The sequence below is a fragment of the Rhinoderma darwinii genome, chromosome 3, assembly GCF_050947455.1.
Source record: "Rhinoderma darwinii isolate aRhiDar2 chromosome 3, aRhiDar2.hap1, whole genome shotgun sequence".
Lineage (NCBI taxonomy): Eukaryota > Metazoa > Chordata > Amphibia > Anura > Rhinodermatidae > Rhinoderma > Rhinoderma darwinii.
Genome location: NC_134689.1, coordinates 229478519 through 229494419, shown reverse-complemented (window position 1 = coordinate 229494419; position 15901 = coordinate 229478519). Strand labels below are relative to the sequence as shown.

General features: G+C 42.5%; 1 protein-coding gene across 2 annotated transcripts in view; it reads left to right on the top strand.

Annotated features, from left to right (window-relative positions):
• Positions 1-15751, top strand: part of TSGA13 (testis specific 13) — a 30488-nt gene extending 14737 nt beyond the window's left edge. For both annotated transcript variants that reach the window (XM_075855094.1, XM_075855092.1), the window contains exons 8-9: positions 1790-1929; positions 15459-15751. In XM_075855094.1, coding sequence (XP_075711209.1) covers positions 1790-1929; positions 15459-15646 — 328 coding nt within the window. In that variant the 3' untranslated portion in view covers positions 15647-15751. The remainder of the gene's footprint in view (positions 1-1789; positions 1930-15458) is intronic.
• Positions 15752-15901: the final 150 nt, after the last annotated feature.

The following is a 15901-nucleotide window of genomic DNA, read 5'->3' as shown; positions in this document are numbered from 1 at the left end:
TGAAATGTATGCAAAATACATGTTAAAATACAGTAAATGGATTTACCTATAGACTTTCCAGAATTACACAGCTTAAAAAATAAATTAAAAAAAATTACCATACCCTTTTTTTCAGTTTTCTAAAACACTGTGTGGGTAAGTTCCCAAATATTGTAAATACTGCACATTTTCTGCATCGGATTTCGTTAAGAAAAATCCACAGCATAATACAGTAGCAGCAGAGTTGATGAGATTTGAACAAATCTTATCAACACGCTGCGTAAATGCGGAGCAGAAAAAACACTGAGAAAAACTCAGAAAAAAAATAATCTTATACTTACCCAGAATTCTGTGTTTCTTCATCCAGGCCTGCCTCCTGAGATGAGGTTTTATCCTATGTGACTGCTGCAGCCTGTGATTGGCCACATGGGATGAAACATCATCTCAGGGCTGCAGAACGTCAGAGAGACGCTTTGCCATGGTAAGTATCCATAAAAAAATTTTCAGTGCAGGATTTCCACAGCGGATATTCCGGCCAAAAAAGTGCACCACAATTTGGTGCAGTTTTTTGAACGGGATTCCCTGTGGCGCCGAGGACGGATACGCTGTGTGCTTTTACGCAGCGTATCTGCCCTGTGTCGATATAGCCTGTATGTAGACTCATATTTTATATATAGACTTTAAAGTAACATGTGTCCATGCTACAGATTTATTGAGGATCTGCACCAAAAATCTGCAAGTATAATACAATAGGGGAAGATTACTAAGCAAAAAGCACTAGAATTCCAGCTCAAATTGCGCAAAAAATGGGGCGTACATGCCATGCACCATTTTTTTTTTTTGTATTTTAGAAACCTTTTGCACATTCCTCGACAGTTTGGAAAAGTGTATAAATAGTTTTGTTTTTTTTTTAAAAAAAGGCATGACTAAGAGAAGTCGTAAAATGCACCAGATTTATTAACGACGTGTGCCATTTTTTGGCTCCAAATATTGATGTTGAGTAAATCAGTCAAGATGACATAAGGAGGAGAAAAAGTACCTAACACATCTAGCAACATGCACCAAATTTATCATACTGTCATTATATGTCGAAACCGTAGTCACTCTGTGTGCCATCATATGGTGCCTCCATGAGGCTTTGTCTTCTTCCCTAGAAGCAATTCGGGGGGGGGGGGGGGGGGGCGTATCTGCATAATACTGCATCAGATGCTGCGTGCCGCAATTTCCTTTACATATGAATCTGTGAATAAAATATAAAATCTGTGCAAAGTCGGGGGCACTTTCACACGGCAGTATTTTGGTCAATATTTTGCATCTGTATTTGGAAGCCAAAACCAGAAGTGAAAACTCCACAAAGAAAAGGTATAATGAAAAGATTTGCACCTCTTCTATGTTTGGGTCCGCTCCTAGTTTTGGCTTCCAAATACTAACGCAAAAAACTGACCTAAAATCCTGGCATTGAGAGTGGCCCATAGCACGCTATAGACATTGGCTTACCAATGCATACAACACAGATCTGTAATAAGGCCACATGCACGAGGTCTAAGGAGTGAAGTATGAAATAGACGTGGGCAGAAGTCTAATTCCTAATTAGTCATTACCTAAGTTTCTACAGAAAATATTCCTTGCTGTTTTTCCCCTATGCATGTTTCGTGAGAATTGTAAACATGCATAAGATATTATTTATTGCTTTCTTTTTTATATATAGGTGGGTGTATTTAACTGCACATTAGACAACTGACCTTTATTAAAAAAATAATTTAATGAAAGGAAAAAAAAAATCGACAATTTTAATTGTCTGTTTTCCTAGATTTGTTACTGAAGATACATACAAGAAATTAAAAGGGGAATTTTCTAAACGCTTCAGGGAAAGAGAATGTCAAGTCTTGAAAGGCACCTACAATTCAAGTGGAAGTATCCAAGTGCACTGTATAAATGCTAATGAACACAGTAAGTAAAAAATCTGTTAGGGGGGATTCACACGAGCGTGTATTGGGTCCGTGCGGGCCGCGTGGTTTTCACGCGCCACGCACAGACCAATACAAGTCTATGGGGCAGTACAGACAGTCCGTGCTTTTTGCGCAGCGTTTGTCAGCTGCGCAAAAAGCGCGACATGCTCAATATCTCCGCGTATTTCGCGCATCACGCACCCATTGAAGTCAATGGGTGCGTGAAAGCCACGCAGGTCGCACGGAAGCACTTCCGTGCGAACCGACTGAAACAGCGCACCAGCTGTCATAAGGATGAATGTAAACAGAAAAGCACCACGTGCTTTTCTGTTTCCAAACATCCAAGCGGAGTGTCTTTGAGATGAGCGAACCCGGACAACCGAACCGAACTTCACCGGGTTCGGCCGAACTCGTTTTGGCCGAACCCGGCAAAAAAATTTCCGGTACGTGATGTCAAGAGATAGTCACTGTCCGGGGTGCTGAAAGAGTTAAACTGTTTCAGCACCATGGACAGTGACTTCCGATCCAAATATACATGAACCTGTAAAAAAAAAAAGAAGTTCTGACTTACCGATAACTCCCGGCTTTTTCCTCCAGTCTGACCTCCCGGGATGACAATTCAGTCCAAGTGACAGCTCCAGCCAATCACAGGCCAAGCACAGGCTGCAGTGGTCATATGGACTGCCGCGTCATCCAGGGAGGTGGGGCCCGATGTCAAGAGAGGCGCGTCACCAAGGACGCGTCACCAAGGCAACGGTCGGGAGGGAAGTTCTCGGTAAGTTTTCTTTTTTTTTAACAGGTTTCTCGCTATTGTGTTCGGCATTCACTGTCGAGGGTGCTGAAAGAGTTACTGCCGATCAGTTAGCTCTTTCAGCACCTTGGACAGTGACGGGCGTCGACTAGCCTCATCTCTATGATGGCGGCTGCGCGAAAATCACGCAGCCGCGCATCATACACGGATGACACACGCAGCTGTCAAGTGGTTTTTGCGCGCGCAAAACGCCGTGTTTTTTGCGCGCACAAAAACGCAATGTTCGTCTGAATCTGCCCTAAAAGCAATATCAATTTAGTTAAAGTGAACCTGCCCCAAACAGATCAAAGATAATCATTTTAACCCCTCCTCGCCGCAGAAATTTTTCAGATTTACACTTTCGTTTTTTCTTCCTCACATTCCAAAAGCCACAACTTTTTAATTTTTCCATCGATATAGCTGTTTGTTTTTTGCGGGACAAGTTGTAGATTTTCACTGCACCATTTATTGTACCATATAATGTAGTGAGAAACTGGGAAAAAAATATTTTTGTGGGATGGAATAGGAAAAAAAAAACCAGTGTTTCGGGGGGTGTTTCATTTTTAAAGCGTTCACCGTGAGGTAAAAACGGCATGTTAACGTTATACTGTGGGTCAATACGATTACAGCGATACCAAATTTATATCGTTTTTTTGATGTGTTACTACTTTTATAAGAAAAAAAAAAACTAATTGTTACAAATAAAATGGAGTTTTGTCACCATATTCTGAGGGTCATAATTTATTTTTTTTCGTCGATTGAGCAGTATGAGGGCTTTGTTTTTGCAGAGCGAGCTGTCGTTTCTATTGGTAACATTTTGGAGTACATGAGACTTTTTGATCTCTTTTTTTAAAAAATTTTCTTGTAGACGTAGTGAGCAAAGAACAGCGATTCTGGTGTTTTCATTTAATTTTTTTTTTATGGCGTTCATCGTGCAGGCTAAATAATGATAAATTGTAATAGTTCGGATATGTTAATTTTTTTTTTACATTGTGCCTGGGGGAAAATGGAAAAGGGGGGGTTTGAACTGTTCAAAGTTTTATATATAAAATTTTTTTTATTTTACTGTATTTAACTTTTTTTACTAGTCCTCCTATTCTTGGATAGCGTGCATGATATACTCAAATCCTAATGTATTGCAGTATATCATTATACTGACAGTCTACTATGAAGCCCTGCCGGAAGCAGGGCTTTGGAGGAGTACAAAGATAGCAGAATGCGTAGCGGGGGGGGGGGGGGCCTTTGCAATGTTACCGGGGACCCCCCCGTTTCTAAACACTTAGGTGCCGCTTGCTCATTATTAACCGCGGCATCTAAGGGGTTAAATGAGTGGGAGAGCACTTGAGCGTGATCCCACTCGTTACACTGAAGTGTCGGCTGTAAGATTTAGCCGACACGCTTGATCTATGGTGCAGGCTTAGCCCATGAGCCTGCTCCATACTCCCCCACCCGACGTGTGCCGTATATATACAGCGGCCAGAAGATGTAAGTCCCCAAGCCCCCAACTCTTTGTGCCCAGGTTTAAAGAGGCTCTGTCACCACATAAGTGGCCTATATTGTACATGATGTGATCGGCGCTGTAATGTAGGTGACAGCAGTGTTTTTTATTTAGTAAATTATCATTTTTGATGGAGTTATGACCTATATTAGATTTATGCTAATGAGTTTCTCAATGAACAACTGGGCGTGTTTTACTATATGACCAAGTGGGCGTTGTACAGAGGAGTGTATGACGCTGACCAATCAGCGTCATACACTTCCCCCCATTCATTTACACAGCAGATAGTGTTCTTACTAGTGTGCAGTCACATACACACACACACTAAAGTTACTGAAGAGTCTTGAGAGTTAATAGACATCACGTCCAACCAGGACAGGATGTCTATTCATCACTGCCGACACTTCTCTAACGTTTAGGGCTTATTCAGAAGAACGTGATATACGTCCGTGCAACGCGTGTGATTTTCACGTGCGTCGCACGGACCTATATTAGTCTATGGGGCCGTGCAGACAGTTTCGTGATTTTTACGCAGCGTGAGTCCGCTGCGTAAAACTCACGACATGTCCGTTCTTTGTGCGTATTTCGCGCATCACGCACCCATTGAAGTCAATGGGTGCGTGAAAATCATGCGCACCACATGGAAGCACTTCCGTGGGATGCGCGTAATTCGCGCAACAGCAGTAAAACTATGAATGTAAACAGAAAAGCACCACGCGCTTTTCTGTTTACAAACATCCAAACGGAGTGTCATAATGATGGCGGTTGCACGAAAATCACGCAGCCGCGCATCATACAGGGCTGACACACGGAGCTGTTAAGTGCCTTTTGCACACGCAAAACGCCGTGTTTTTTGCGTGCGCAATACGCACACGCTCGTGTGAATCCGGCCTAAGTGTGGGAGTTAATGACAGCAAGCGTAATCTCGCGAGATCACGCTGTAAATCATGCTTGCTGTCATTAACTCCCACACTAAACGTTAGAGAAGTGTCGGCAGTGATTTATAGACATCCCGTCCTGGTTGGACGTGATGTCTATTAACTTTCAAGACTCTTCAGTAACGTTAGTGTGCGAGTATGTGACTGCAAACTAGTAAGAACACTATCTGCTGTGTAAATGAATGGGGAGAAGTGTATGACGCTGATTGGTCAGTGATTGGTCAGCGTCATACACTTCTCTCCACAACGCCCACTTGGTCATATAGTAAAACATGCCCAGTTGTCCATTGAGAAACTCATTCGCATAAAGCTAATATAGGTTATAACTCCGTCAAAAATTATAGTTTTTCTAAATAAAAAAAAACACTGCTGTAATCTACATTACAGCACCGATCACATTATGTAGAAGATAGGCCACTTATAATGTGGTGACAGAGCCTCTTTAAGACTCCAGCTGCAACAAAGTCAGCAGAGCCTAGGTGAGGCACACTACAGAGACAGCTAATAGAGGGCATAAGCGGCAAAAATCACATACAAATTCTAAACAGGCTGCTCAACATATCTATAATTTTAACCTTTGACATGCAAAGCTCTTCCTACTTATTAACAAAATTTCTAGTACTGAAGATAAAAGAGCAAAGCTTGGTTTCCAGTACTAAATTTAAAAATACTCGGGCAAATTTACTAATGCTGTTTAAGATTTTGACTGGGTAAACTTAGACCAGGCAGTCAATGTGACTAATATATTACAGCAGCGCACGATGTATGATAAAGTTGGTGCATCTTGCTAGATATGTTAGAAAACTTTTCTGTTCCTTATACCACCTCTTGGTAGGCTTTGTTTTCGGCAGATCTTTGTGCCAAAATTTTGGTGCAAGTTGATGTTCTATTTCTAGACGCTTTGAAAGTGTCTCTAGTGAGGTACAAACATCTGTTCTTTTTGGCACAAATCAATAATAAATCTGCCCTATTTTGTTTAAAATAGTCTTCACATCTATTATAGGTCAGAAGGATATGTTTGATTAGCAAAAATAAAACTATACAAATACAGTACTTTGCAAAAGTATTCATATCCCCCTTAATGTTTTTCTGGTTTTGTTGCATTACAACCTTAAATAAATAGGAAACCCCTCAAAATAAAATTTGAGGGGTTTATACCATTTGATTTACAGAACATGCCAAACACTCAGAAGGTACAAAAAACAGAGAACTTTAAGAGCTAGCTCACACAGAGTATTTTGGCGCTGTTTTTAACTCAAAAGCTGCATCGGAAAGTGTGCCAAAAAACACATGAAATCGCCTCACATTGATTTCAATGGGAGGCAGAGGCGGTTTTTTTCCCCCGCGAGCAGTCAAAGACACTCGTGGAAAAAAGAAGCGACATGACCATTCTTCAGTCTTCCCGTCTCAGACCTCCCATTGACATCAATGGGAGGTGAAGATCGCGTTTTTCACAGCGGTTTTTGCCCGCAGCACTCAATGGCCGCAGGCAAAAAACGCTTTGAATGTTCTGCAGGAAGGTCAAAATCTGCCTCAAAATTCCTGAAGGAATTTTGACGCAGATTTTTCCGCCTGCAAAAAACTCAGTGTAAACAGGATCTTAGTATTCCCCCCAGAAAGTCAATACTTTGTGGAACCGCCTTTTGCGGCAATTACAGATACAGGTTTCTTGGGGTATGTCTATTAGCTTAGCACATCTAGACATTCCAGGCAAAACTGCTCTAATTCCTTAAGGGGATTATCCGGGGACCAAAAAAGTTTAAAAATTGCTTTGCATTCATATTTTTATGTAAAAATAAGTCACTTACTAATGTACTTTAATTTAAAATTCGGTACTAAATAGTGCCGTTCAAACCCGGTGAATTGTTCCCGGAAGTCCCGTAACTTTTTTAATATTGATGACGCGACGGCACGGCCCCACGTGACTGAGAGCTTGCGTCCTGTGCTGTTTGTGTCGGCATATTATCAATGGCATGACGGCAAGGGACTGACACATTGCCTATTTCTGGAGTCCCCCAGCAGCGCATCAGCTAGCGCTTTGCTCGAGACTCCAGTACTGCTCTCGATATTTGGTCAGTGACTTCAGGGGTTTCCTATAGCTGGAGTTCCCAAGCAGAGCATCAGCTGATGCTCTGCTCGGGGACTCCACTACTGCTGCCGACGTCACTGTCCATATATGGACAGTGACATCAGGGGTTTCCTATCGCTGGAGTCCCCGAGCAGAGCATAAGCTGATGCTCTGCTCGGGGACTCCACTACTGCTACCGAATATGAACAGTGACTTCAGGGGTTTCCTATAGCAGGAGTCCCCGAACAGAGCATCAGCTGATGCTCTGCCTGGGGACTTCCGTACTGCTGCCGACGTCACTGTCCATATATGGACAGTGACGTCGGCAGCAGTACGGGAGTCCCCAGGCAGAGCATCAGGTGATGCTCTGCTCGGGGACTCCACTGCTGCTGCCGACGTCACTGTCCATATATGGACAGTGACTTTAGGGGTTTCCTATAGCTGGAGTTCCCGAGCAGAGCATCAACTGATACTCTGCTCGGGAACTCCAGCTATAGGAAACCCCTGAAGTCACCGACCAAATGTCGGGAGCAGTGCTGGAGTCCCAAACAAACCGCTAGCTGATGCTCTGCTCGGGGACTCCAGCAATAGGCAATGTGACAGCCCCTTGCGGTCATGCCACTAATAACACGCCGACACGAAAAGCACAGGAAGCAAGCCCTTAGTCACGTGGGGCCGTGTCATCAATATTAGAAAAGCTACAGGTCTTCCAGGAACAATTCACGAGGTTTGAACTGCACCATTTAGTACAGAATTTTTCATTAAAGTACATTAGTAAGTGACTTCTTTTTACATAAAACCATGAATGCAAATCAATTTTTAGTCCCCGGATAACCCCTTTAAAGTTAGATGTGTTGTGATGGTGTACAGAAATCTTCAAGTCATGCCACAGATTCTCACTTGGATTGAGGTCTGGGCTTTGACTAGGTCATTCCAACACATTTAAAGGGTTCCTCTTAAACCGCTCTTGTGTAGCTTTACCAGTATGTTTAGGGTCATTGTACTGCTGGAAGGTAAACCTCTGTCCCAATATCAAATCTCTGGCAGACTAAAACAGGTTTTTCTCAAGAATTTCCCTGTATTTACTGCCATCCATCTTTCCTTCAATCCTGACCAGTTTTCCAGTCCCTGCTGATGAAAAGCATCCCCACAGCACGGTACTGCTACCACATGCTTCACTGTGAGAACAGCGTCTTTGGGGTGATAAAAAGTGTTGCGGTTGCGCCCTACAAACACGTTCCTATAATGTCCAAAAAGTAACATTTTAGTCTTATCTGACCAGAGAACCTTTTTCCATGTGTTTGGGGAGTCTGGCACATGCTGTTTGGCGAACTCAAAACGTGTTTTCTTATGCTTTTCTTCAAGCAATGGCTTTTTTTCCTGCCCATTTTTCCATAAAGCCCTAGTCTATGGAGTCTATAGCTTATAGATGTCCTATGGACGGATACTGCCATCTCCATTGTGGATCTTTGGAACTCCTTCAGTGTTATCGTTAGCGTCTTTGTCGATTCTCTGATTAATGCCCTCCCCGGTCTGTATGTGGGCAGCCCTCTCTTTTCAGTTGTTTTTTTTTTTTTTTTTTTTATAACAACCCATCCTTGATCTATACTTTTCCACAACTTTGGCTCCGACCTGATGAAGAGCTCATTATTTAGGGGTGTCATAGCAATCGAGGTGAATACATATGAACAAACAACTACAGTGTTTTTTTAAAGGTATTTTTACATTTTTTTTCACTGTAAGGCCTCCCACTCATGCGCGTTTGATCCGTGATATATGGTCCGTGATATATGGTCCGTATGTTGGCCGCATTTCCCGGACCGAACACACTGCAGGGAGCCGGGCTCCTAGCATCATAGTTATGTACGATGCTAGGTGTCACTGCCTCGCTGCAGGACAACTGTCCCGTACTGTAATCATGTTTTCATTACGGGACAGTAGTTCCGCGGAGAGACAGGGACACCTAGCGTCATAGATAACTATGATGCTAGGAGCCTGGCTCCCGGCAGTGTATTTGGTCCAGGAAATGCGGCTGGCGTATATCATGGACCGAACACGCTCGTGTGTGAGGCTCCTAACAGTTTGGACTATTTTGTCAGATCCTTTACATAAAATTAAAAATTCATATTAATTCCAGGTTGTAATGCAACAAAACATGTAAAACACCAAGGGGGTGAATACTTTCGCAAGGCAATGTATATCTTATGACGTTCCTATAGAATTCTACGAGACAAGTAACAAAAGTGTGCATGACAATAAGAATGAATGGCAGATATATGCCATAAAGTTAATTAGAATTTTCTCTTAAAAAAAAACTAAACCATATGCTTAAAGGGAACCTGTCAGCAGTTTTCAGGTCTCAAAACGGCAGACAGGGAGGTATAGGGTAGGGGAGAGAGCATTTTAAATGTACCTTTTTTCTCAGTCATGCAAGTTGCATGACCAAGAAAATTATGTTTAATTCCCCCAGCGTGACAATCGCAAGTGTCACTAAGTCGGAACTTGATATGCACTGCTTGCTGCAAGCCCCGCCCTCTGCTCTAAGTGACGTCTCCAGCAGTCTCCTGATTGCCTGCTCGACCCATCACTCAGAGCAGAGAGTGGCACTTGCGACCGCTACGCTGTTAATAATAATCTTTATTTATATAGCACCACCATATTATGCAGCACTTTACAATTTAGAGGGGGCATAAACAAACAATATCAGACATTACATAGTGACAAAGTTAATTTACAATTCAAACCAGAGGAGTGAGGACCCTGCTCGCAAGAGCTTACAATCTATGAGGAAATAAGGGAGACACAAAGTGTAACAGTCTTTGTTCAGTACAATGGTCCAGCCATCTTTTATACACATGGGGTTGTAATATAAAGCTGCATGAGCCGGTCACCAGCCAGTATCCGTGTATGACGGACATGAAGAGAAGGAGTGTGAGGGAATCTTATTCGGATAACTAATGGGGCAAAGGAAAGGAGTGGGATTTTGGAATGTTATAGGCCAGTTTAAAAAGATGTGTTTTCAGTGCACGTTTAAAACTGTAGATATTGGGAATTAATCCGATTTTCCATGGTAGCGCATTCCAGAGGACGGGTGCAGCACAAGAAAAATCTTGGAGACGGGAGGGGGAGGTTCGGATTATGGAGGATTTTAATCTAAGGTCGTTAGCAGAACGTAGAGCCCGAGTAGGGTGGTAGACAGAGATGAGGGAGGAGATGTAAGGAGGTGCAGCACTGTGGAGAGCTTTGTGGGCGAGAGTAATAAGTTTGAATTGAATGCTGAAGTAGAGGCGTTGGTGTAGCGGTTGGTCATAAATATGAGCCTGGCTGCTGCCTGGAGGATAGATTGGAGAGGTGAGAGTTTAGTGAGCTGAAGACCGACTAGTAATCAGTTAGGCTGGGTTCACACGACCTATTTTCAGACGTAAACGAGGCGTTTTATGCCTCGTTTTACGTCTGAAAATAGGGCTACAATACGTCGGCAAACATCTGCCCATTCATTTGAATGGGTTTGCCGAAGTACTGTGCAGACGACCTGTCATTTACGCGTCGTCGTTTGACAGCTGTCAAACGACGACGTGTAAAAATACAGCCTCGTCAAAAGAAGTGCAGGACACTTCTTTCAGACGTAATTTGAGCCGTTCTTCATTGAACTCAATGACGAGCAGCTCAAAATTTACGGCTGTCAGAGAAGCCTCGCAAAATGCGAGGAGGAGCATTTACGTCTGAAACGAGGCAGCTGTTTTCTCCTGAAAACAGTCTGTCTTTTCAGACCTAAAAGCCTGCTACTGTGTGCACATACCCTTACAGTAGTCAAGACGAGTTTTGGCTGTTTCCACAGTAAGAAAACGGCGGATTCTAGAGATGTTTTTGAGGTGAAAGTGAGAGGAGCGTGAAAGTGATTGAATGTGAGAAGTAAAGGAAAGATCGGAGTCAAAACTAACCCCGAGACAGCAGGCGCGCTGCCTAGGAGTTATGGTAGAGCCACACACTGAGATGGAGACAGGTTTAGGGAGGTTAGAAGATGGTGGGAACACAAGGAGCTCAGTTTTAGAAGGATTCAATTTCAGATAGAGAGAGGACATGATGTTAGAGACTGCGGACAAACAATCTCTGGTGTTTTGTATTAGAGCAGGGGTGTTGTCATGGTTGTTGGAATCAAACGTCTGTTTCTCAGTCATGCAACTTGCATGACCTAGAAAAAAAAACCGAAAAGTTTCAAATGCCCTCTCCTATATCACTCGGTCAGCAGTTTTGGGGCCTTAAAACTATTGACTGGAACGGGGCCTTACATTGAACGGAATGATACAGTTGAACTAGAGGGAAAGAGTGCATGCCAAAAAAGACCACTAGGTGGTGCCATAATTTCATTATTTTAGACTCCACACAATTTGATTTTGTTTGTCTCTCTTTGCCTCTTTTGTCATCATTCCAGGTTTCATATACTTTTACTTGCCCAGTTTAATTTAAACATTTTGCCAGTCTAGCGAGAACAATTCAGAAGTCTAGTCCAGACGTCTATTTTGTGGAATCGAATTAATTTAGAGCTCTCCTAATTTGATCAGGGCTGGCCTAACATTGGGTGGTGCCCTATGCAGTACCTTCTGTAGGCAACCACCATGTGGTGTACGGTCATACTATGTACAAATAATCATACCGTACAGTATGTGCATAAGTAGTAGTGCCACACAATGTAGATTCCACCGTACATCACTCAAATAATACTGACATGCCTACAGTACATTAAGTAAACTAAGTGCTATACAATGGCTAAATAATTCTGCTATACGATTAATATTAAGATTTGTAGTAGTCACAAGGCTTGGGTGCCAGGCCACCAGTGGTACCCCTCTTCAGCAGGGTTGAGTTGCACACCCCTAATGCTAGCCCTGCATTTCAAACATTGGATTGTATGCATCTTTAACATAAAAACAAGCAAACTCCAAAATTCGTGGTGAGCAAATCAATTCACCTATTGCGCCATTTTGACATTTTTCTGGTTCATTGAATGGGAGAATTGATTCACCTTTTTTTCTTGAAAACTCCAAAAGCAAATCTCAATCCTGATGTGTTGAGACACCAGTGCGTCCTACTTGGATGCAAGATGTTAAAAATCGACAGAAAAATTAGCTCACCTCCAGCCAGGAGCCTGGACTTGACTTCATACAGAATATAGTTATTTTACAAGCTATGTAATAAGATTTTCCTGTGTATTATACAGCCCAGTTAGAGGAGGTGGTAAAAGCACAAAATAACCCTGAGTGACACAATTTACCTTCTTTCTAGAAGCAGATACAAAGAGGCTCCTGTGCATCAAACGAACACTTGGGGTGGGTTCACACGTCGTGGTCATAATGTGTTTGCGGCATTTTGCCAAGGTTTTTGCAAAAATTAAGGAAGAGGTCTGCGTCAAAAATAAATGCTTTTTGACCGCGACATGCGAACCCAGCCTTGGAAATGAAGGAGCCAGTCCTGTGGGCCCCAAGGCAAATTTTGCACCTGTGTCCCACCGCCTCATCAACCAGCTTGATTCTCAAAAAGCGCAGGCCCAAGTGACGTTGCTAGTCTCAAAGACAACATAGCTAGAATACAATTTTTTATATAATATACCTCTAAACTATAATCATAAAGTTACCAAATAATAACAAAAAATACACTATACAAGGCACAAATATCACCTGTTACTAAACAAAACCAAGTATACCAAGTCGAATATTCGCAATGATACCACTATACAATAGACAAATAATACCACCACACCATGACCACATAGTGACTGGATATTACCACTACATAGTGAAGGATTACCACCATATGGTTACTGAATAATACCTCCACACCATGATCACAGATTGCCACTACATAGTGACTAAATAATACCGCCACACAATGACTACATATTACCACCACAGTTACTAAGAACACCATACGGTCACTGAATAATACCTCCACAACATGACCACGTATTATCACTGCATAGTGACTGAATACCACAATACGGTTACTGAATAATTCTGCAACACCATGACCACATAGGAACTGAAAAATGCCACCATGTTAGTGAATAAAAACCTCTATACAGACTATTATTACCAGCATATAGTGGTAGATACAAGTTCTACACAGGCGCTTTCCAGACCATATAAGTGAATACAGTACAGTTAAATCCAGTGACTCACAGGCGATGCCTTCTCAGATTGGATTAGTTCACTTTTCTTTGTTTTCTTCATTTGACTGACTACTTCTCCCGACTAGGGCTAGTCTCTGTAGAAATTTAAATACAGACCGCTGTGGTTGCTCGATTTTCCAGCACATTTCTCACCTATTCCCAATCCTCTACACCCTATCCATAGACGGTAATACTACCCATCTCAGTACCCCACGCAGTATTAATTCCACCACAGTAGTAATGCCCCTCCTTGTGCGCCTACACAGTAGAAGTACTCTAGTGTCCCCAGATATTTAGGGACCCTTCATTAGTGCTCCATTTAGTAGTTAGCCCTCCATTAATCATGCCCCACATAGTAATTAGGCCCCCTCCATTAATAGCACTCCCATATAGTAGCTAGAGCCCATCCACTTAGTGCTCCCATATAATAAAGCTCCTTCCATTTATAGTGCCCCCCATATTATAGGTAGGCCTCCATTTACAGTGCCCCCATATAGCAGTCAGCCTCCCTCCATTTATAGTGCCCCATATAGTAATTAGACTCCTTCATTACTAGCATCACCATATATTAGTTAGCCCCCCCCCCCCCCCATAAAAAGGGCCCTCTTAATGCCAATAAAAAAAATCCCTGACTTAACTCCGTTCCCATGACGAGCGGATGCCTTTTCTGCTTGCTGGCCGGCGCATTGCCGTAACATCCTCCAGACGTCGAGTAGGCCATGGGCCTAAAACAGCTTTTAGCTTACCAGAGTTAGTGGCAGGCCAGGGAGCCAATAGCTCTCTGCTCTGCCATAGGAAGCGGAGCTGGCAGGCCTCCTACACCTTTCAGGCCTGGCTGCACCTCCTACGATGGCTACACCCCCGTAAGGCGTCCATATATTGTTCTTGAGGACTTCTGTTGGTGTTTGCCTCTGAGCAGACTCCCGAATACACAGAATCATCTTCTGCTGCTGCTAAAATAACAACCAGTCTGCAGTAAGATTTCTCTGTACCCATACTACACATTAATAATACCCCACCCTCCCATTGGGCTCCCTCAGCTCAAAAGCAGAAAGCCGCACAGAACAGTCAAAACCTGGTAAAACTCAGACTGCCCCCTGAGGAGAGAAGCCCCAGCTGAAGTTGTATGCTCTCCTAAAAGGGACAAAGCTTTTACGACTAAATGAGGACTTTTTTTTTGTATTATATATTTGATAGGATTTATATTTTGGTCTATTACTTCCGTATAGGCTGTAATAGGGCACACACGTGCATGGGGCCTTACTGTACATAGATATGTACCGACAGAAATTGGGTACAGTAGTGCAATACATACGGCACCCAACAGAGCATGGTTCAGAACCACATGCTGGTGTACAGCCTTCCACACACTGCTCCAGATGGCCAAAACATCCAAACCTGATTCAGCTGAATTAAACCAGTGAGCTCAGTATGGGCGCTGTATTTTAGATTCATATAAACACACAGCCCTAGTACAGCTGTATATACACGAGGCTTATGCTTTGTGCAACTTCCATTATTTCCATTGGAAAGTACCAGCCAAATAGGTAGCAGCTTTACCTTTTGAAATAATGGAAGTTGCAAGTAGAAAATGTTCAGGTATTTTAACCACATTCTACCTCCCACCCCCAGTAAAAGCAACAGGAGGAGAAAAGTATCCAGAAAGGGGAAATAAAATCACATGTGAACAAACCCTTATTTCTGTGGAGGGAACTATATTTCCATGTAAAACCATTTTACGTCTTCTGAATTACAACTGTTTCCACCCTTTAACAACCTATGTACACCCTCCAAGTTCTTCCTTACACAATGGATGCTTTGTAAGAGTGTACACTCCGATAGAAGGGGATTGTACAGAGAGGAGGCAATACTTGGTACCCCCATTATTGGTCTTCCAAAATCCTTTTACAACATACATAATCTCTGAATAAGATGTTGCAATTATAATGTCGAGCCAATATGGATACAGTTACCATACAGTAGCTACAATTACTTTGCATTTGATGGGACCACAAAATTTCAGTTGCTCAGTTTAATAGATAAAGACAATGTACTTTTTTGGTTTTACAGGATCAGATTGTAGCAGCATTACAGACCCTGCAGTTACAGATCACACTTGGGAGTCCCTGACTTACACAGCATTGATTGATTCCAGGCCTTCCATAACAGTGCAAGGAAAAGGAGATTTTAGGCATGGACAACCAACAAAATGGATTGTTAAGAGTGCTACCATTATTGATCATTTCAACATGGATTAATATTTCAAACGAGGCAGGAACCATGAAGCAATGTGTAAAAAGGTTTTTTTCTTTTATCAACCTCAATGTAAATTAGCCTACATGTATATTCCTTCTATGCCATGCAACCCATTTCAAATTGGTAAAGCAAAGATCTGGATAAGGAAAAAAAATAAAATTGTAAATCTTACACCACCTGTTGTGAGTTTTCAATGTTTTAGGCCTCATGCCCACTTCAGTTTTTTTTCTTCAGGGTGCTATCCATTTCAATGGGGC